Source organism: Larimichthys crocea, chromosome XVI (assembly GCF_000972845.2).
Source record: "Larimichthys crocea isolate SSNF chromosome XVI, L_crocea_2.0, whole genome shotgun sequence".
Classification (NCBI taxonomy): domain Eukaryota; kingdom Metazoa; phylum Chordata; class Actinopteri; family Sciaenidae; genus Larimichthys; species Larimichthys crocea.
In genome coordinates, this window is record NC_040026.1 from 23,337,618 (window position 1) to 23,359,993 (window position 22,376).

Genomic DNA, 22,376 nt, shown 5'->3' on the forward strand with positions numbered 1-22,376 from the left:
GTGGAAGTGAGATCAGTAGATGGCAGGATAACACACACACAGAGGCATGTAAACACACACATGTAATCATAGCTGTCATGTACTTTGACATCGAGCTATGTTATCTCTTAATCATCTCCATCAACACGGGATTAAAACCGCATTCCCCTCCCTCTCAGGAATGTTGCCTGATTGTCATCTAACGCCGTACGAGTGTGTCGCCGTCTCCTCTCGCTCTGCTGTGCTATAATAATATCGTTGATTTATGTGTTGGTGAAAGCGTCACCCTTTGGCCTTGGGACTCAAACAAAGACACATGCTGCCACGACATGACACAGCGTACGACACGCTCCCACTACGAGCCTCTCAAAACATCCGTACACCAGTTCAGTTTAGTCGTAATTAACCTCGTCCTATTGTCCATTAATTACAACAACCGAATGAATCAAGAGGCTGAGGTTAGGTGAAGTGTGTATAATGACTCCTGGCATAAATATTCAGGTTCTTTATATATATATAACGCCACAGTACTATAGAACAGAGATGTTACCCAAGGCTGACATCCATCGTGAACAACTCCTCTCACCTCCTGCACGACTTAAACAGCTCCTTCAGCGACAGACTGCTACTCCCACCATGTAAGAAGGAGATCTAGCACAGGTCCTTCATTCCAACCCGTGACTTTCCTCCATATATTTCTTATTCAGGAGTCATTTCTTATCTTAAATTTACAATATATTTCTTATTCAGGAGTCATTTCTTATCTTAAATTTACAACAATTCCCTTTTAAATGTCGTGCAGCTGAGACAAATGGCATATTAACAAGGATAAATATGGAGAGCCAGTCATATACATGCATGTACTGATATACGTTCACCAAAGTACCATAACATGATAATTACATGAACAGGCGGTGCTGCTCGGTCCACTGAAAACGCCTCGTAAATCTACCGAGTCGCCTAAAATTAGATCCCAGCAGAAGCAGCAGCATGAGTGTGTGTGTGTGTGTTTGCTTGGGTGTGACCATGTGTGTATGTATCTGTGTGTGTGTGTTTCAGCTCTAACACAGTGTTGGTGAAGCCGCTGACAGAGATTCAGTGCTGTGTGAGAGCTGCAGGATTTCCCAAGGCGGCCATTAGCCAGATGCACACGAGGACACATCGGAGGCTGCATGCTAAACATATTTTACACACACGTCTGCGCCGTCGGATGGCGATGGGAGTTGCCGGGTGTGTAACACTGTGTATCAAAGCCTGTTCTTATTTTCTGTTTCTGCATCAGAACGTAGCGGCGGATCTATATTTGGTCGTCGACAGGCTCGCCATCATTTATAGAAGAAAATCAAGACTAGAGTGAACTTCCCTTTCTGACTTCTTCTTCATATCTGGTGTGGATTTATGCACACTATTGTTAATCTAAAGGATAAATACATTTGTACATGAAGGAACAGACGAAGAATAACAAAAATAAAAGATAATTAAATTAATTGTAACTTAAATGTTGTGTGACAACCCAAGTTTACACACAGATATCATATACACACATGCATATATGCATACATCCATGCATATTAATGCAGATTTAAGGAGTTTATCTAGAGAGGAGAGAACCAGTGTTATCTGTAAAGTCACAGTTCACACACCGACTTCTAGTTTAACTTTAACCCGCTCCACATACCGTAGTATTCATTTGACTGTGGGTGGTTCATTTCGGCTGCAGTGGTAGAAAAATGATGTCTGTCAAAAACCGGTCAAACCTCCACAGTCAGCCTGAAACGAGACAAGACTAGACTCTGACACTCTACCTGCTGTGTTCTTCTAAATCTGAGAGTCTGACTCAGCAAAATAAGAGACACGAAGAAGTTTGATTTGTTTTTGAGAGAGGAGGGAGCGAGCGGTGGTCGAGTGACATAGACGGATATTAAGATTAAGATTTTTTGCACTTCTTTGGTATCACATCCAGATAAAGTGTTGTACGGTTGATAAACGTGTTCATCGTGTTGTTTTTATTCCCATCATCAAACCTGGAACAAAACTCAAATAAACTGGAGTCATCCTGTAACGCTGTTAAACTTCGAGAGGAAACATCATGACTTGGAGCTGGTTGAATTCATTGAACCTCATTAAAGTCTCCTCTAAGGTTTTTTATTAGTTCACTTATCACAGATCTGTCTCAGCGCTGTACCTCGGCGCTGCTCGCATTAGTCCGACTTGCCGTCTGAGCTGGAAACAGCTGTTAGACTAATTAATTTGATCTGACAGTGAAATGTGACATCAGCGTTGCAGTAATGCCTGGATTCATGCCTGCTGTCTCCTCCCTGTTGTGGGAGTCTCACGTGTTTGTGTTTGTGTGTGTGTGTGTGTGTGTGTGCGTGCGTGTGTGTGTGTTTCAGCTCATAATTCACATGCAGTACGCTGTGCATGTGTGTGTGTGTGTCTACATGTGTGTGAACATGATTGACAGTTAAATATGTTTAAGTCAAAGTCACGGACGTGCTTCATCCCCGGTGACTCTGATGAGTTTTATTTGTGAATATTTAAGGCGGACTGTTTGCTCTGATACAGATCATCCTGTGTCTGACTTATTCAGGCTGCACCTAGAACATGAAGGATGTTTTAAGATATGAAGTCACATACTTCAGATTTTCAGCCCTGCTTATTACTGCGCTCTGTTTACAAGCAAGATCATAGATTATATCCATCCATCTTCTTCCCCTTATTCGGTTCGATGGTTCGGGTTGTGTTGGCAGCAGGTTTAGCCAGACGTCCTGCTTCTTCCCAGCAACACATTCCCAGGCTAGATTGGCTCCAGTTCTGGGTCTGCCCCCCAAAGGAAGGTGCCAAGGTGGGCATCGATTCACCTCAGCTGGCTCCTTTTAGGAGGCTGTTACAGACGGCTTGTTTGATCAGCCGGGCTTTGTTCAGCCCACCTCAGGTCTGACGATGATTCACGTCTTTGCCGATTTTTAGAGATTAGCGGTGAGGCGGAAGAAGAAGCAGTACAGCCAACATGGTGGAGCCACCACACTGAGCTTCAAAGCAGGTGACGTCACGGATAAGCTGTCCATTCATACTGTCAGGGGTGATGCCTGAAAGAACCATATGTCTTGTTTTAGGCGAGGTATATAAACAGGTACATGTCAGCTCAGTCGAGTGTCCCGAGGTCTGCCGGTCCTGGATCAGACTGAAGCCATCACGAGTGACATCACAGAGAAATGGTGGAAGCGCAAACGCCGAGGCTCTGATGTGAGCAGCGAAGCAACCGGCTGCATGACCACGCGGCAGAACGAGGTCAGCGGTATCCACGGCGACGGCCTAACCTCACTTCTCTGAGACGGGGTGAAAGAAAAGGCCGAAGATGAGAGAGAGAGAGAGAGATGAAGGCGTCTCCATCAGGCCTGTGCTCACACAGATCACTGTTATTGTGAACAACAAAACACTCAGTTTAAAGCTGCAAACCAAGTGTCAGTTTAACAATGCTGTCACAGCTCCAGGGCTCTGCACCATATTGTCTCGTCCCGCCTGTCACCTGCTTGAGTTATTTCACGGCTCCGGCGATGCCAACATGAATATAAAGGCGTTTTTGTTTGCAGGAAATTTCTCACCCTTGGAGCGTTTCTCTAACTCTGGGATTGCTTTCTGTGTGTTTGTCTTCTCCTCACTCCTCTTCTCACAGTTATTAGTCATTCTCTGTAATTGTTGAGTATGATGAGAACTTGGCAGGAGAGGAGCCTCCCCATCCCCAGTACTCCTGCAGAGAGACGGGTCCAATGAGCTGTCCTCGGGCCCCGGCTGCCAGAATGCTGTGTGTTTCCTCGGGAAGGTTGACAGCGAGCGGCGAGAGAACTGAGACGGAAACCGGCACAGTTTCTACGTAGAAAAGTGGAGCGGGAAGGGAGATAAAACAAAAAACAAAAGAAGGAGGGAGTGGGGAAAACATCAGCGTCAGAGCGCCGAGCGGCCTGCCAAAATATGCGAGACCCTCGTACACCCCCATCACTGGCTCTGCACCAACTTCTGTTGAGGAGGGAGGACTGGGTGGAGGTGGAGGCGGTGGTGGTGGTGGTGGATAAACACAACATGTCTGTAGCTGGATGAAGAACAGCCACTTCACCAGATGTTCAGTTTTCTCTGGGACCTGCAGGATTTGTTAACATGTATTTGGATTTACCAGCAGATTGGCTGATTGCCCGGCGGGGCTTTACCTGCACAGCCCACCTGATGCAAACAAACTGGTTCACACAACCTGAGATAAATCTGAGAGGCCCGGATTGTTTTCATCACTGATTAATCTGTTAATTATGTCCTCCGTGCAGTTGTTTGGAGAGTCTTGCGTCAGATGGATGAACTGCAGAAACGAGCGTGTCCTGCAGGTGTCTGGGGTCGATGTCCTCAGCTCGCACATTTCAACATGTCTCAGTGTCTCTGGTGTCAAGAAGAACCATCCGTCTTGTTCAGGCCAGCTGTGTAAAGACGTGAAGAGAAAAGCCACGGGGTTGGATCGCTTATGTGTGTGTGTGTGTGTGTGTGTGTGTGTGTGTGTGTGTGTGTTGGCCTTCTGGCTCTGCTGTTGTGTGAGGAGACGGTTGGACAGACAGCAGAGTGTGGGAGAGTTCAGTCGGGGCGGCGGTGGTGATGACGAGGGCAACGCTGGTTACTGCGGTCTCACATGAGCATCACGTCTGTGTGTGTGTGTGTGTGTGTGTGTGTGTGTGTGTGTGTGAGGGCTGCAGGCTGCCAGACTCAGAGCAACACACTCTCTTGTCATTGTGAAGCTGTTAAAAGGAGTGTTTGTCTGTGAACAGCTGCTTTGCAGAAGATCATTTACTCACTTATGTCCAGTGCTGGAAGAAGTACTCAGATGTAAAAATACTCACAAGTGAAAGTCTGGAATTCAAAATCTTAAAAGTACAAAAGCATCCAAATGTACTTGAAGTATCAAAAGTAAAAGTACTCATCGTGCAGAATGACCCATTTCAGATTCTCGCTTCAGGTGCGAGACGTCCCAGGTTTAAATCCCGGATGAGTCCCTATTTATGTCCCAGCTCACGAGGGGAAAGGAAGCGACATCAAACCAGCTGTATTTAATAAAACAAATATTTATTTTCTGGAATGTGGATTCATTCTAATATAATAAAAAGAGGTGTTGGAGTACTGTAGTAAGACCACTTTCTTAAAGGTCTCGTCTCGGTCTCGAACAAAGAGGACTTGGGATTTTATTTCAAGACCATCACTGCAGGAACATCACCAGTATTTCCCCTTATTCACCAAATAACCGAACCTACTTTGGTCCAACAGAGTTTCATAATGAGTCAGGGGGATTTTTTTGTCCACGTCATACCCATTCATACTTTTACAGCCAGTGTGAGAGACGTGTGAGCACACACCGAGCAGCAGCTGTAACAAATATATGTGATATGGCTGGATTATAATTAGTGAGAGATTAATGTGTTTATGATTTTAGTGGTGGTAAATTCAGCCACGTATTCCTGTTTAATGCTGGGTATATTAATGATCATGATTTACTTATATTTGTGTTTTGTTTTGATAATCAAAATCTGAAAAGTAACTATGAACCATGAATCTCAAATAAATGTATCAGATTAAAAAGTATTAGTGCATTTTGCTCTGAAATACATAAGTAGAGTATGAGTACTTCACAAAAGTATTTGAGTAGATGTATTTCTGCGTATGTCGAATACTGTAGTTTGACTTTAAATTCATCGGTTAGGTTGACAAAAAAATGAACTGTTTTGCTGCTTTTCACTGTTTTATATCATGATAAATGTTTCAGGTTTTGGCCTGTTGGTCAGATAAAACGAGACGTCTGAAGGTGTCACCTCGAGCTCTGGGAAACAGAGACGGATATTTCTCATGAACCGAGGAGATAATCAGCAGATTTACTGATAGTGGATAGTCTCCCCGTTCTTACAATACATTGAGACAAACATATTTTTAGCTGTACTGAAATATTAGGTTTATAAGGATTAAAGTTTCAGTCTCTAAAGGCAGATTAAAATCAAATCACGTGTCAGGAGATCAGCTGACATCAGACTAGATCTACTTAGAAATGATGTATGAATGTTAATTACTCACCGAAGATGTCACACACAGCCTATGACACCAACAACATTAATAATATTTTCAGTTTTTCAGCTCTAACACTGTCTTTTCTTGTTAAAAATATTCCAGTGCCCACCCAGAAAGAGATGTTCTCGGCTATTTTCAGGCAACAGCATTCAGTCCCTGGAGGTGAAAAGTGAATCTTTTGGAGGCTTTATAGAGGTGCTCGACCTCCTACGGTGGATTTTATTTTTCTATGCTTCGCTCTGTTTTGTTGCCTTGTCAATCGTGAGGGCCAACAGGGCAGCGGTACTCCGGATGAATCTGGAATGAGTTAGGCCATTTCATTGTATTCAGCGGAGAAAAGCTCCGGGATTTAGTGCTCCTCAAGAAAAATAGCAAACCCTCTGGAGAGCTGGACCAGGACACTCGAAACTTTTGGCTGTGAGCAGCATTTTGATTCGGGGGGAAGCTTTATCCTTCGGGATGTGTTTTGTTATCTTGTGCCGCGTTGTGTTGGGGCTGTTTACGATGCAGCATTGGCATCAGAATCAAGAAGGTCTGAATATCGTCATGTGTCTGAGTGCTGGAACTGATCCCGAAAAAAGAGGCAGAGTGGAATAATTGTGCAATAATTAGGTCTGAATTATGTTGAAAACGTTTTTGTATTTATGTTGCACAATCACACAATTCCCCCTTCTGACAGATTCCTTTGTCAGAAACACAAAACACTCGAACAAATGAGAATGTTCGGACCCAATCAAGTAACCAAGATATAATCCAGCTAAATCATGTCCTGTGTCAGATGGATCTGTCTTTAAACTACAATTAAAATTGAACTGCATGATCTTTTTTTTCTGCTGTATCATTCAGATCTACTCTATCTCCGTCTCTGTGCCTCCATATGAGTTTCCATTGTGGGGTAAACGATGCTGCTGACTTCAAATTGCAGTTAGTGGCTGTTGTTGTGGCTATCACACGAGGGCAGAGTATTTGTAGGCTACATGATGATGATATCGATGTGAGTCTGCAGTTTGTGTTTTTCCATGCAGCTCTGTGTTAAACTGAAAGTCAGGACAAGCGGAGGATCACATCCAGTCGCCGAGGGAGTAAATGTCTTTTATATTCGGCGCTGATCAAACAGGTGACAGTAGAATAATCTGTGAACAAAATATGGATGAAAAATGTTATTTATTTCGTCTGCAGGGGGAGAAACAAGTTTATTATTCATGCGCACGCAGACACGATGTAGATTTACATTTTACCGAGGCGTCAGTTCACCGGGAGCTTTTTTTAAAAGGCTCTGTGATGATTTCTTATTCCACCCCCACTCTCACAGTCGCTGAATGACCTTGAATCCTGAAGAAGGTGTGAGTGTGTGTGTGTGTGTGTGTGTGTGTGTGTGTGTGTGTGTATGAGATACAGATCTCATCTCGGGTGGTTGTTGCTGTTGTGACAAATGAAAGCTCGGCCACACCTCGGGCTCTCCGTTCGAGGAATGACTCCACTTCACTCCGCCGCTTCATTCATCTTCGCACGCCGTACCCACTTCGACGTTTGATCCATCCATCCGCTCCGCCGCTGCAGCTGCAACACCTGCTGCCATAGCAACCCCCTCCTCCTACAGCCAGTGTGGCGGAGAGGAGCATGCTGGGTAATCTGACTTCACCTGGAACATTTCTCCTGGGGGATTTTTCTGTCCTTGAACCATTTCTTCCTCATCATATACTGATCCCCCTGCCTGCGACGGACTGAATTAAATATTCCATATGCGCGACCTTTTCAGATCTCAGCCCGCACGTTGCATAATGGAGTCAAGGTGATTTGTATTCTACCTGCTCAGTGATATTATGAGACGTATCACTCTTTTCTTCTCCAGACAGTCTGGGTTAAATCATCAGTCGGCAGACGTATTTTAAATATATTAAAGCAGGTCTCCCACTGCTTCTCCGGACATAGCATCATTGCTGCCTGTATTGATTGGAGCTCATGGCAGACTGTCGGGCAGAGAGCTCAGAAATGAATAGTTCAGTGAGTAAGAGCTGTGAGGTCCAGACGGTTTGTGTTGTTGTATTTCTTCTGGGTTTTTACTGAACCGAAAAAGGTAACAAAAGATGTTTGTTGATGAGAATGAGTAGTTCAACATTCATTCACCGCAGGCTTGTAGAAAGAAGTGATTGAGTGATTAACTTCATACTCGGTGGGTGTATTTCTGAAGACCAAAGGAAGAGCAGTGTTGATGCAATTTGGCCAGATTGTGGCGCTATAACAACAAACTGATCATAAACTGTTTAAAACATGGACGTCACATTATTGTCTTAGTATCGGCAGACCTGAGGCGGGCTGAATGAAGCCGGGATGCTCAAACAAGCCGCCTGTACCTGTCAATCAAAGCGTCCACGCTCTTAATCCTGCATAACTTTAAGCCTTAATATATGTGTATGTGAACAGGTGAGTTGTATATAAATTCACTCTCAGTACAGTTGTCATGAACGGGGAAATTAGCTACAGAGACCAAAACTGTTTTTTGTACCAGGCTGTAAACATGTTTATTTCTGCTGTGAAGTTTAACAGGGGGACTTATGGAGACTGACTCACTTCTGGAGCCAGCCTCAAGTGGACGTTTGAGGAACTGCAGTTTTTGGCTCTTATGGTTTGATTGAGACTGATCTGTTCTGTTCATAAAGCCATGCCCATTGGCGTCTTGATTGTTTTTCCTTTTGAGTTTTGTCTAAATCTGTTTTCTCTCCTCTAAAGTTTGAGCTGGAAAAACTTATTTTTAAGACATACAGAATATATATTTTAATATTTCATACTGTTCTGTTGTTTGCAGGGATTGCACAAAAATATGTCATCACCCACTGCAGAGCTCTCCTGTCCTGGGCCGTGTGGAAACAATGCCAGTTTATATCGTGTCAGTCAATGCTCTGTGATAAACTCTGTGCATTTACACACAAAACAAATAATTAGCTTATAATTTGTAGTATGTAATATATAATATAATAAAGTATGATGTGAAACAGTGGAGGAAGTGACGTCTGTCACCACTCAGATTATTCTTTCTATTAAACCCGAAGCTCTTAAAGGTGACGGGAGAATGACGGCGGCATCGAGAACAAATTAAATGAGAGAATCTGTGTAAACGTTCATCAGGCTTTTTTATTTTCATTGTTCTGAAGGGCTCTGCAGGATTGTTGTTATTCTTTAGGCAGTTAAAGCACTCAGCCTCGGTAACACCCAGAGGGCAAAGATTTTAATACCACGCAGAGCGATTGGTTGTAATTAAAGCTGCAAACTTTAATAATAAAGTGAAGGAAACAACATATCATCACAAATAAAATGCTTTTACAACCACAGCAGCTTCAGAGAGGTGGGCTGTGTTTGACCTCTGACTCTTTGCTGGGATACAGTCGATAAATTTAATTTGACTTTAATTTGACTTTAACTTTTATTTCTCCCACTCATCCTAAACGCTAATTTGATTTGTGCTGCATAGTACCAAAGCGGCAACCTCCGTGTCTGTGAAGTGAAGCCGATGATGTCAAAAACTGCAGTTCCTCTAACGTCCACTTGAGGCTGGCTCCAGAAGTGAGTCAGTCTCCATAAGTCCCCATGTCCAACTTCACAGCAGAAATAAACATGTTTACAGCCTGGTACAAACTGATAACTGCACTGAGGGTGAATCTTTATATATTTTATTTTTGCTTTTCTTTCTACCAGGATGAAAAGCTCAAAGGTATCTGGTCCTCTGCCAAATGTTCTGGACCCGACAGAGGAAAGACAAAGACAGCTGAGTCATTAGACAAGAGAACAAAATGTATTCTCGCCCTCAGTCACTCCAGCTCTCTTTCTAAATCTCTCAAAAGATTCATCACTGTAAAACCCCCTTTTTTTACGCATCCATTATCTTTCCGTGCTTTAATCGTCCTCCCTCCCGCTGCTTTCGTATTCTTCATCACATCCACCCCGGCCTCGCCTCCTCCTTCTCTTTTCTCTGTGCCGGTGGGAATCCCGGGTGTGACGACAGAAGCTGATGCTGCAGTAAAGTACTGACTGTGCTGCTGAGGCTTTGATTCGGGATGCTGTAACGCCCTTGATGTGTCAAAGAATTAACAAAAATGCTGCAGAGAGAGGAGAGAAGAGCAGAGTCAGAGTGAGTCAGGGTGCTGAGAAAGACGGGGGCTCTTCAGATAATCAGAAAAATGCCCTTATGTAATATTTAGCTGTTGTTATTTCACCCACCCTGTGCGTAGTTTGAGTTTTATCCTTTTCCAAAATCTGAACCATGTGTTTTCAAGCCTCTCCCTTCCTCAGCTGTGACCCCCGTCATGCTGCGTTACGAGGGCCGAATCCTGCGAGTGCAAACGTCAGCACAACAGTAACAGCTGACCTCCGTGACACGTGCAGACGCCCGGATACCCCGTCCAACACGAGGAAGTGTCAGCAGTGTGCAAAATGTGAATTAAAAGCTTTAAGCGAAGATATTCATGGATTTAAATCTTTCAATTTCTGTATTTACATCACCTTAGAACCAAACCTAAACATTTATTTTGTCTATATTTCCTATCTTTGTCCTCCAGTTGCTGCAAAGAGTCACTTAAAAGGTTCTTCAGTGCGTCAAAAGTGCTGCGACTGTCTCTTTTTTTGCATTCAGTTCCCCTCAAAAGCAAAAAATGAGAAGGTTCTCCAGAGCTCAGAGTTTTTCTTAGTATAGACCTCTGATAAGGCCAGCACACAGCTGATTTTTACTGAAAGCCACCGTGACATTCCTGCACCCAGCAGCACTGCAGGTACATTATGCTGCAGCTCCAACTTTAATACTAAGTTAATCTCACGTTCATTTCCCTCGGGGAAGACGTGTGGTCGGAGCATTATGGAATCTTGCCTCCTGCTGGTAATTGAGGACATGGCAGTTCAAAATCAAGACGTCTGCTGTTCGTTATTATAGACTCTGTTATGCAGGTGCATTTGCAGATATGATTCACTGTGCATGACTGTGAGGTCAAGGAAGAGACGGCATTGAATTTTTTCTATCGTCTGTTTGGAAGAAAAACTCACTTTAGCAGCCGACAGTTGTGCTCGTGTTTAGGCATTGTGTTTGTCATAGCATGCCTGACGAGATGATGTGTGTGTGTGTGTGTGTGTGTGTGTGTGTGTGTGTGTGTTATCTAAACACCTGTCACGGAGCAGAGAAAATAAGCGATAGCCTTCTTTTGCATTGTGAGCCTGTTTGCATTGTGTGAAAGAGCGGCATTGCACTTTCCAGTGAGTGTTGACTAATTGCTGACCTGCTCATTAGTGTGTGTTTGTGAGTGTTAGCATGAGGATCATTATCCCATAGTTCAATTCACTGAGCCTGTAAATCTTGCTTACATTTCCCTGTTGTCAGAGAGGAAATGAATCCAGAGAGCGAGCGGGACTGTCAGTGATTTACTCCGCTTCAAACCTCGGGAAAAATCCTGGATTTGTACACAGTGTGTCAGAAATAAATTAGGTTGAGTCAATATACAGAGACGGAGCCGCTGTGGCTGTGCTAACAGAAACACTGTCATTGTGCTGCAGATATACACACACTCACAAAGACACACAGTGTATATACAGCCACATGTAACGTGATCAGATTCCTTTCTGTCAATCTGACGCCGTGTCTGCGGGTTGTTTATGTAGTCAGCGTGGATGTTCAAGTGAATAAGGTGTAGCTGCCACGACTCTTTGCTTCTCTGTAGATGGTTTATACTGAACTACTGGATGGGTTACTGTGGAATAAGACATTCATGGTCCTGAGAGGATGAATCCTAGAGACGAGTGATTCTTGCACCACCAGCAGGTTGACATTTGTGAACAGCTGTTGGGTGGATTATCATAAAATATGGTCCAGAATATAGATTTGAATTATCCCCTCCTTTTTAATCAGTCCAATACATTTAACCTGATTGGATGAACCATCTGTCTATCGCCGCCTATCATGGCCAAATGACCAAATCTCTCATCGAAGTCAGTCAGTCGAAGAGCGGAAGCATCTTTTCCATCGAGAGACGTCTTCAGTGTCGCTCTTGTTGCTTCAGCCACGTCACACAAACACACACACATCTAGTATTAACCCACAACTGTAGGTGCCAGCACGTCCTCATTGGACTGCCTGGTTTGAAGGTTACTGTGTAGATAGATGGCTGTGCAGGAATCCACCCATGACGCCGTTACAAAACCAAAAATCTCCCCTGAAATACATAATTTATTAGATGGCATACAAAAACTCCAAGCCGACTACCTCTGTTGTCATCTGCAGAAGATCAAACCGACAGGCGGCGTATTAAAAAAAATATATTTTTGTTCTAACCGAGCACATGAGAGCTGGAATAGCTGCATTAACAGAGAAGTGGAGTGTGTGCAGGAGAACAAGAGATGCAGTCAGCTTCACGCTGAGGCTCGCAGCAGAACACACACCAGAAAAGAGAACAGCTTTTTTCTTTCGTCCTCCTGCTTCAGCCTGATGACTGTTAATAATCCAGAAAAACAAGAGCAGAGGTGTGAGAGAGGAGGAAAAGGTCACGATCAAACCTGCAGCATGTGTGAGTGTGTGTGTCATACAAACGTATCTTTAAATCTGTTTCCTGCAGTCCAAGCTGTTGACAGTGGCAAACGTACATCAGAGGATTGGTGGGTGATGAGAGAAGGAGTGAATGGACCAGATAGTCAGGTCTCATTCTTCAGGCGGCCCTCCCCCTCTCACAGCCTCCCCCTTCAGCCTCTCTCTTCACCTCCTCTCGCTCCGCTTTCTCCCCTCATTGCCACTCGCCATCTGCTGCCTGAAAAACAGGTAGTTTCCTCCCATTAGCAGGGGGGATGTGGAAGAGAAAGCTGCAGATCAGCAGGACTAGAGCCTCACGCAGGAACAGCACTGCTCTGTAAGTCCGACACAATGACGGCGGGACGCCCGCGATGGTGTTTTTTTATTCCAGCTAAATCACAGTCAGGTGTGTTTGTGTCAGGATGTAATCAGCGGAGACGTGCCGTCTCTTTTGTTCATGGCTGACTTCATCGGTTTGATGTCTGCTTTGGATTATTGATCTTTGTGTGCTGCAGCTGGAGTTTATACTGATTCACTGCACTGTGTGAACAAGGCAGCTGTTATAAAGAGTTGTAACCAATGGCTAATAATACATTGCAATGCTTTATAGATCAAGTATTAGCTATTGATAGGGAAAATGTCTGAGATTCCAGGTTCACTTTGTTTAATAGACAGTATATATGCTTTAAATGACACTATAATGAGTTGTAAACAGTGTTTTTAATGCTTTCATTAACAAATGAGTTATAATGTAAGAATGACAGGCGATCCTGTACATTAATAAATATAGTTATATTGTGATTATAGTGCTGTGCAATTATGTTATAGTGTGTTATAAACCATGCATTAAATATTTAAAGCTTAGTAGTGGACTGAAAAGTAAAGTGTCAGTGTAAGAAATGTGTATTTTGGTGATAATTACATTGAATTTGACAGAACTGATCATTTTAAACCTGGCTTGTTATTAGTTATTATTATTATTTCATTCATTCAAGTATCTGTATTTGTCGTAATCACCTTGAAAAAAAAAGAAAATTGCTCATTATAAACATTGATCATGTTTCTAATGAGCAGATGCTGCAGCAGACCTTATATCTGACCTTTAAAGTGTCGGTATGATTTAAAGTTTTAACGTATACGTGACTCATGAAGGGCGCCTCAATGAAAGTCTGAGCTGGTTTTATTGCCGTGCTCGGCTTTACAAGCATGTGGTCAACCAGGATTTGAACAGTTCACTGTTGTCTTGATTTAGACCCATGTGACCTATTTCAGAACCTGTTCTTCACCTGAGGCTTGTACCACCTCAGGTGATCCATTCTTACCTGTTTATTACTTGTACTTTTTATCTAAGTTGACATCATGGTCAATGAAATCAACAAAATGTTTTTTTTGGTGCACAGGCTGTCAGAGCATGAAGAGATGAAATGACTTCCAAACATGTTCCGCCTGTTGTTGCAGGGTGTGAACAGGTTATAAATCACCGTGCAGGTTTATCTCTACCAGACTTCACTCATGCATTTTAACTCTGCAACAAAGAGAATCTCAATGCTGGGATGCTTTCAGGGAGAGCGAGGCCAGATTGCAGCCTGTGCTGCAGCTTCACCTTCACCAGTTTTAATGTGGTCTGCTGTGCTGCGTTCATGGTATCTACAGGCCCTCCTCTGGATGTATTGTTAATTGTTTAACCTGCTGTCATAGTTCTGAACCCTGAGGAAGCTGTTTTTCGTCTGCTGGGCCACACTAGAGAATTACTTGGACCAGGATTGCAGCTGCAACAATCGGCAGTGATTTAATGTGAAGATTGATGCAAACTGAATATCTGGTGGACTGTTGGTCAAAGTAGCAGTTTTTAGCACTTTTGCATTGGCTTCACTTCACAGCCACGGAGGTTGCTGCTTGTTTTGAATTATAACCAGGATTTTTCACAATTTATCGACAAAACAATTAACACATAAAATAATTAGCAAATTTAGTGATAATGTAACTCATTGTTAGGATGAAGTTTGCATTTCTGTGTAGTTTCTGTTGACTGGTGGTTTATATTTTCTATAAATATATCATGGCTGAAACTTTATCTCATTACACTTCATATTTACTTTATGTATGCTTTTATAATATTACTTTATTGACTTAATATTTGACTTCTGTCTCTGATACTTTACTCTATATCCAACATGTGTTTGAAGTCTATCCTGGGGAGGATCCATGCTCAGAGGACGTGGTTCAGCTACACAAAGACACATAAACATGCAAAGAGAGAAATACTGATGTAGAAAAATTAATAAACCGAGTGCACGGCATTCAGCTTCATGACCTCGGCGCTGTCGGATGTAAGCTATCGTGAGGGTGCGATGATTGATCATTTAATATTGTTTACATGTACATTATCGTTAGCTGCTTTCTCTGCAGGAGCCACTGAAGACAGATGGTGCCCGTCGTAGTTTACGTCCCGCGGGGCTGAGCTCATGAAGTTGAATCCGTCTGCACAAACCACTCTCTTGGTTTATTAATACGTTTGCACAGATGTCAAAAGCCTGTTTTTTTTCCTACAATATGACCCTTATGGGGCTCTGTAGCCATGAATATAATTACAGTAAAATCTGGCATAGAAAAGAATAAGTTCATCCTGTTTCATTGGGTTTGATGAAAGGCATTAGTCCGACTTGACAGTGAATTAGAGGAAGGCCAGCTGAATTAATGTGCTCTGAACAAAATAATACATGCGAAAACACTTTGTTTAACCTCTGTAATGTGCTAAACATCACAGTCTGATGATGTACAACGGTGTAAAGAGCTTCTAAAGGTCAGCTTTGGCCCCCAGAGTAGCTTGAGGCATCCATTAGTCAAAAAGATCTGCACAAAGAGGAAACAACGCTCGTGAGAATTACAGCATTTATTCTGCATAGCCACAAGACACATGAGGTAATGTTAGTGCATGTGAAGGTATGTTTCTGTGCACAGATGCAGCTGAAAAGTCCAAAATAAATCAATAAGATACAAAGAAATTCACAGAGGGATATGTTTCATGAATTACCTCTACAGTAATGGAGTATTTAAATCTATTTGCTGATATTTATTTAGTTTTTTGTTGTTCAAAAGTTGTTTTCCTCATCATCTCAGAGTCTCCGGTAGACGACCTCCTGGAGTTCAATCTGCATTCAGATCTGGGCTCTTCCGATACAAGTCCATTAGACTGACGCTGCAGAAGCAAAAATGTTCCCAACAATAACAAGAACGTTTGTACTGTAACAGCTTCACTGAATGATTATTTCACACATAATCTGGACTTGTCCCCAATTATCTGAGAATTTGACTTGAATTCAGGCGGCACAGTGGTGCAGTGGTTGTCACCGCACAGCAAGAAGGTTCCTGGTTCGAACCTTCTTCTCAGGTCTTTCTGTGAGTAGTTTGCATCTTCTCCCCATGTCTGTGTGGCTTCCACCCACAGTCCAAAGACATGCAGTTGTGACATTCACAGTCACACCTACGTCATCTCGCCCAGCTGGGAGTCAGCTGGGATTGGCTCCAGCCCCCACAGTGACCCTGATGAGGATGAGCTGTTAAAGTTTTGGTGTTCCTTAAGACAATAATCTGTCTGGCTCATCTCAGAAAAGTCTTCACTAGTTGCAGCTGGCTGGGTGCTTTATTGTTAAGAAGTTTGCAGACTGGATAAAGGAGGTACTGAACCGTAACAAGCTGGAGAAAATGCTCCTCTAAAGGCTCCTTTATAATCTGGAAGCTCGTTCTGGATCACATGTCATCCTAGATGCTGAGGGTGGCTGATATAACCCTATAACATAAACAGAAAACTGTTTAATGGTGGCCAATAGAGAAGCAGAAGATAAGTGCTGTGTTTCTCCTTACTTGCACTTCACCACCACATCAGATCACAGTATCGCTGTAATGTTCTCTAAAGGCCACGACACTCCAGGCAACACTTTTCTCCATCTCGTACTTTATTATTAACCTTTAGTTCCTCGTAGCCTCCTCACATGTTGTAATGTGCACATTGATTTAGGTCAAGCTGTCAATCTCGTCGTTGCTGAAGGCAGCGACGGAATCGATCAAAGTCGCGGTAACACCTCGCTCTCTGCGCGCTCGCCTTAAGGTCTGGATATGAGTATCTGTGTTGTGACTTTTCAAAGAAATGTCCTGAAGGAACCGATGATCTAATTGGAAATGGAACAGCTGTGACCAGAAATGTCTCTTTAAATGCTGGACTGTTCATGGTATTATTACTGTCTTTCATCAGGCTGTAAACATGTTTATTTCTGCTGTGAAGTTGGACATTTGAACATGGGGACTTATGGAGAGTGACTCACTTCTGGAGCCAGCCTCAAGTGGACAATTGAGGAACTGCAGATTTTTTGGCATTTCCGCATGTCCGGAGACTGGAAATGATTCGACAAGCTCTCGCAGGAGTCAATCAACTGACATTTGATCATACTTAAGCGTGTAATCACATCAACCAGCTGTTAATGTGTAACTGTCTTTAAATTTTGAGCCTGCTGAGGCGTGTAACCTCACTGTTACTATTAATTCAAGTCTATTAGCCTCAAACGGCTTTATAAACTGTTCAACAGCTCCACAAAGAAAAACTTTAACAGGGAAAGAAACCCAGGAGGACTGAAAGACACAGTTAATGTCATATATATATAAAGAGATGGACCGAGTCAGCAGCTTGTTAAACATCCAACAAACATCCCGAGTGACGTTCAGGCTCTGATTTCCAGCCTCGTCGTACAATCTGAGCCTCGGAAACAGAACTAACTCCCCCGTCATGATGATTAGCTCCAGGCTGCGACTGCAGTATCATTATTAACGTCATTATTATTGCGTGCACAGAAATTCAGCAAATGATGTAATTACACTGATAGAGAAGTATTGTGTGTGTCGTTCCCACGGTAACGAGTTATGAAACTTAGTAATTCCCCCTCCACCCTAACAGTTTTTTTTCTCTTCTTTAATCTTCCAGGGCTGAAAAAACAGAAGTATTAAGTGAAGATCTACTACAGGTATTAATGTGTGTGTGTGTGTGTGTGTGTGTGTGTTTGCTTCCCCTCATAAGAAAATCATTATATTCAGCGAAATATTCAGCGTGCATAAAATGACTTTTTCATATGCCTTCGGGCAACATTAATGAGCGCTGAAATTGAACCTCTTTGTGAGACAAAAGGCTGAACGTCCCCGCTGATTGACTCGGGGCGCAGCGCTGTAATTGATCTGATTAACGGCGTCGACATCGGTTCCACTGAGCTGGTTTAATAATGAAATAAGAGGCGTTAAAGTGAGACAGGTAACGCTCACTGCCTTGTTTTGATAGCAGACAAACTGTATTTTTGTAATCTATATATATATGTGCTGCATGTGATCTTGTGTCTTGTTCTCTTCTGTCAGGTGGAGAAGCGTCTGGAGCTGGTCAAGCAGGTTTCCCACAGCACACACAAGAAGTTGACCGCCTGTCTGCAGGGTCAGCAGGGCGTGGACGTGGACAAGAAGTCTGTCAGGTCACCCTCGGTGAGAAGCAGCCAAGAATCAACCCAGAAACAGTTTAATAATAATATTACTGAAGTGTCAGGGGTAGATAAGGCTGGCCGAGGAAAAGCGATGATGACAGATGATATCTAACAGTCTGAGGGAGTACAGGGTTAATGTTTCCTTCATGCCTGTGTGCACAGATTCTGTGTGTTTGTGTGTTGATTACAGTTTTCTCAGTGTTGATGGACACATTGAGCAAACTGTGATGGCTGACTCATCGATTGTTTGTTTCTGTGCAGAAGAAGCTTCCTCTCACAACACTAGCACAATGTATGGTGGAGGGGGCGGCCGTGCTCGGGGACGAGTCTCTACTAGGGTGAGTGCACACACACACACACACACATAGACAGTAATTTACATCATCTTTAATTATCTGTAACAGCAGCAGTTTTTATCACCCAGGTTTCGTGTTCATGTCCAGAAACTGCTGTTGTTTTTAAAAGAAAGTGGGTGTAGTATCTGTGACATCACCCACAGACTGAGGTGAAGCTCAGTGTCGTGGCTCTGGCTGTCTCTCAATTAATACAAAAATCGTTAAAGATACAGAACGTCGGTGGAGCTGAGGCGAGCTAAATAAAGCCAGAGTGCTGAAACCAGCCACCTGTCAATCAAAGCGTCCACGCTCTTAATCCTGCATAACTTTAAGCCTTAATATAATGTGAACAGGTGAGTTGTATATAAATTCACCCTCAGTACAGTTGTCATGAACGGGGAAATTAGCTACAGAGACCAAAACTGTTTTTTGTACCAGGCTGTAAACATGTTTATTTCTGCTGTGAAACATGGGGACTTATGGAGACTGACTCACTTCTGGAGCCAGCCTCAAGTGGACGATAGAGGAACTGCAGTGTTTGGCACTTCATGTTACAGTTGCCGCTTTTGCAGCAAACACACAAACTTACTGTTAACACTATGAGGACTTAGTGACAATATTAATATTGTTTATTTACCGTACTGTAAAAATATTGGTGGGGACAGTTGAGCAGCTGGTAGGGACTGTTTCTAAATCTACTCCTGTGATCGTACTCATAGGAACATTTCTTCAGTCGGGGATAAAAAATTGGGTCCAAATCGAAAACATGTTTATACTGATCTGACGATATGTGTTGCAGCATTTAGAAAAAAAGACCTGCAGAGTGAGAAACATAGAAAACACAGAACACAACAGAAAAGTCGACTAAATGGAAATTAACTGATGCTGTAAGTTTTTAAAGTTTGTAGATATTATGCAGCAGTAAGTAACAGTAGACTAACAGCACAAACCTGTAATAATATCTGACAATCATAATGTAAAAACACCCAAACTTGGTTATTTCTATGCAATAAATCATCATTTCTGTTGTTCTCTGTGTGTTTTGACACTTTGCAGCACTTTTTCTAAACGCTGCACCGCTGTTGTCAGACTGACAAACCTATACAGTCTATTTGCATGTACTTAAGTTGCAGTGCATCGAGCTCTCAGGGCCAACACATCATTAAGTTCATATTTTTCAGCTTTGTTGACGTTCGGATGACAATAAAAAAATCTGTGGAATAAATTTGTCATTGTTTAACTCCTCCTGCACAGAATCATCATATGCACATATGTATCTGTGTTTATGCTCACCACTGTAGTGGATTACATTGTGTTACATCACCTTACAAAGCTCGTTAATTCAGACAAACGCGTTTAATTATAAAGGAGAACTGTGGCAGTGACCGCTCCGGCTGTTCACTGATGACTCCTGCTCCTGTTGCTCGTTTGCAGGAAGATGCTGAAGCTGTGCGGCGAGACGCAGGAGAGACTCGCTCAGGAGCTCATCCTGTTCGAGCTCACCATCGAGAGAGACGTCGTCGAGCCTCTGTACGACCTCGCAGAGGTACGGAAACAACGCCGCGTGATTAGCGTGTGATGAATGAACTGCAGTTTTTTGTTGATTTGAATCCATTAATCCATTTTCTGACTCAGGTCCCTGAACATCTCAACGGCATAAAGTCTCTGTTGAAGCGCATGTTCACAGTGCTGCACCTACATGTGTCTCATATGGGATATACAGACTAATAAACTAATCATAAGTAAACTAATCTTCATGAGACCGCTGAGCTTGTCATAACAGGTGCAGAGGCCTCTGACAATACTGAGTCTGTTTGTCGTTGTCTTTCACAGCCATAAAACAACACACTGAAGTAAAAAACTCTCTGTCCTCTCAGGTGGAAATCCCAAATATCCAGAAACAAAGGAAACATTTAGCGAAACTGGTCCTGGACATGGACTCTGCTCGCACACGGTGAGTCTGTTACTATGTTTTTGCTGTGAGAAAGAGACTTGGCTGTGATGTGAGAAACTTCATCCCCTGTGAATCGTCTGCTCCTCAGACTTCCCACTGAATGTCACTGGGATTTGATTGCACACAGTGAAGTTGTAATCATGTATGTCTGGACCTGCCAGCAGTCCTCGCACCACAGTCTGCCGCCAGAGTGAGAAAACTTCACTTAATGCCAGTTTCGGCTGATTTAATTCCTCTTGGTCACAGGGTGATATTATATATTTGTTTATTAAAAACACACTGGGTAACATGTTCACACACACACTTGTATATCTTTACACACACACAGCAGCATCCTGCTGCCCCAAATACTCACTAGAGCAACAAATGTGGACTAATCCTCGAGTCTGAGTAACGCTTGCTACTTTTGTGGACGATAATGGAGCTCTACAGTCTACAGGAAAGACATCTGATAGTCACACAATAATAGCAGGACAATTATTGTTGGTTTGAGTCTCATACTTTAAATTCATACATCATATCCTGGGCCTGAAGTTTTATTTTGTGGAGTGACGGGCCCTAACTGCTTGCTGTGCGTTCGTAACTCTGCTCTTATTTTGGCGAGCACTGAATATCTTCTTCTGTTTGTTTGGACACATTAGATGAAGCGACGTCTTTTGGTCTTTCTGGCTCAAAAGCTGCATCCTTGACTCTGATCTGTGTTTTTTTTTGTGATTTTGAAACTTTGATGACCTTGAATTTTCAGAATCATGTCTGTGATCGCTGAAGCACACACACACACACACACACTTTCTTTCTTTGTGCTGATTCACTGTCATCTCAGTGCCATTATAAGCGGTGACATGGAGAAATGGGATTTGCTTTTTCTTTTCTTTTTTTTGGTAACCCAAATCTGAGACAGTTTTTCCCATCATGCCGCTGTGTGCTGAGCTGCTCTGACAGCACAACATATTATCTACAACTCAGACAGAAAAGTCTCAGAGACAGACAGACAGACAGACAGAGGAGAGTTTGATGGAGAGAATTAGAAGAGAAACCGTTATATAAATGAGGACTTCTTTAAAAAACAGTTTTCTCCGTTCGTCGTGAATCATTTTCAGAGCAGCTGTCAGATTTAGTTGTCGATGATTATCACTCACAGCAACAAAAGTCTGAAGCTCCTGGAGGCGAATAAAAAAATCTCTTTTGTTCTCTTTATTTAAACAGCTCCACAATATTGACAAAACCCTGTTTTGTTCTCAGGTATTATCAGTCCACCAAGTCTTCAGGACTGTCCAGCAACCTGCAGCCAACAGGAGCCAAGGCCGACCACCTCAGGGAAGAGATGGAGGAGGCAGCCAACCGCATGGAGATCTGTCGAGTCAGTGATCACCTTCATTCACCACAAATCAGCTGTTTACTTACATAATGTTGTAAATTAAGCGTCTTTATCACTCAGTTATTATTAAATTCAGGGGATCTGTTATTTATATCGATATTTTTACATGAACAATGAGTATTGACCTTGACTTTACAGTTACCTTCAGCTCTACGCAGCTCAAAACCTTCCTGTTTTGGTTCAGTCTCACAGCTCGAAAAAGATAGACAAAGTCAGAGACTAGCTGGTGAACATAAAGGAGCATTTCGCTGCTAAAGATATGAGATATTCCCTCACTAGTTGGTGGAGACCAAAACAGAGGTAAAAGTAAAAAGAATATCAGACGTAGCTCCATCGATGAACAGAAAACATGACTGCTCCATAGACATGGAGCAACAATAAAGCTTGAAAAGGCCCAAAAAAAATCATCTTTCAAAAAAAGAAATGTTTATTTCATGTCGATATCAGCTGATAAATCCTTACAGGCTTGAGATAATTTAATAATAACACCACTAGTTCCTTTCCATCTTTTCTCACACCTGACCCGCTCTCCTTTGGCTGAATCCACCTGATTCAGATGAGCAGGTGTAGGCAGAGCAGGGAA

At 42.8% G+C, this 22,376-nt stretch overlaps 1 protein-coding gene across 4 annotated transcripts in view; it reads left to right on the forward strand.

The window, feature by feature from the left end:
* The window catches only part of LOC104928970 (rho GTPase-activating protein 44), a 77,090-nt gene that overhangs the window by 22,422 nt on the left and 32,292 nt on the right, over nt 1-22,376 (forward strand). For 3 of the 4 annotated variants that reach the window (XM_019275025.2, XM_027289753.1, XM_019275030.2), the window contains exons 2-7: nt 17,586-17,625; nt 18,008-18,127; nt 18,388-18,464; nt 19,896-20,007; nt 20,339-20,415; nt 21,658-21,775. In XM_019275025.2, the coding sequence (XP_019130570.1) occupies nt 17,586-17,625; nt 18,008-18,127; nt 18,388-18,464; nt 19,896-20,007; nt 20,339-20,415; nt 21,658-21,775 (544 nt within the window). The remainder of the gene's footprint in view (nt 1-17,585; nt 17,626-18,007; nt 18,128-18,387; nt 18,465-19,895; nt 20,008-20,338; nt 20,416-21,657; nt 21,776-22,376) is intronic. The other variant, XM_027289752.1, reaches the window with a different exon arrangement.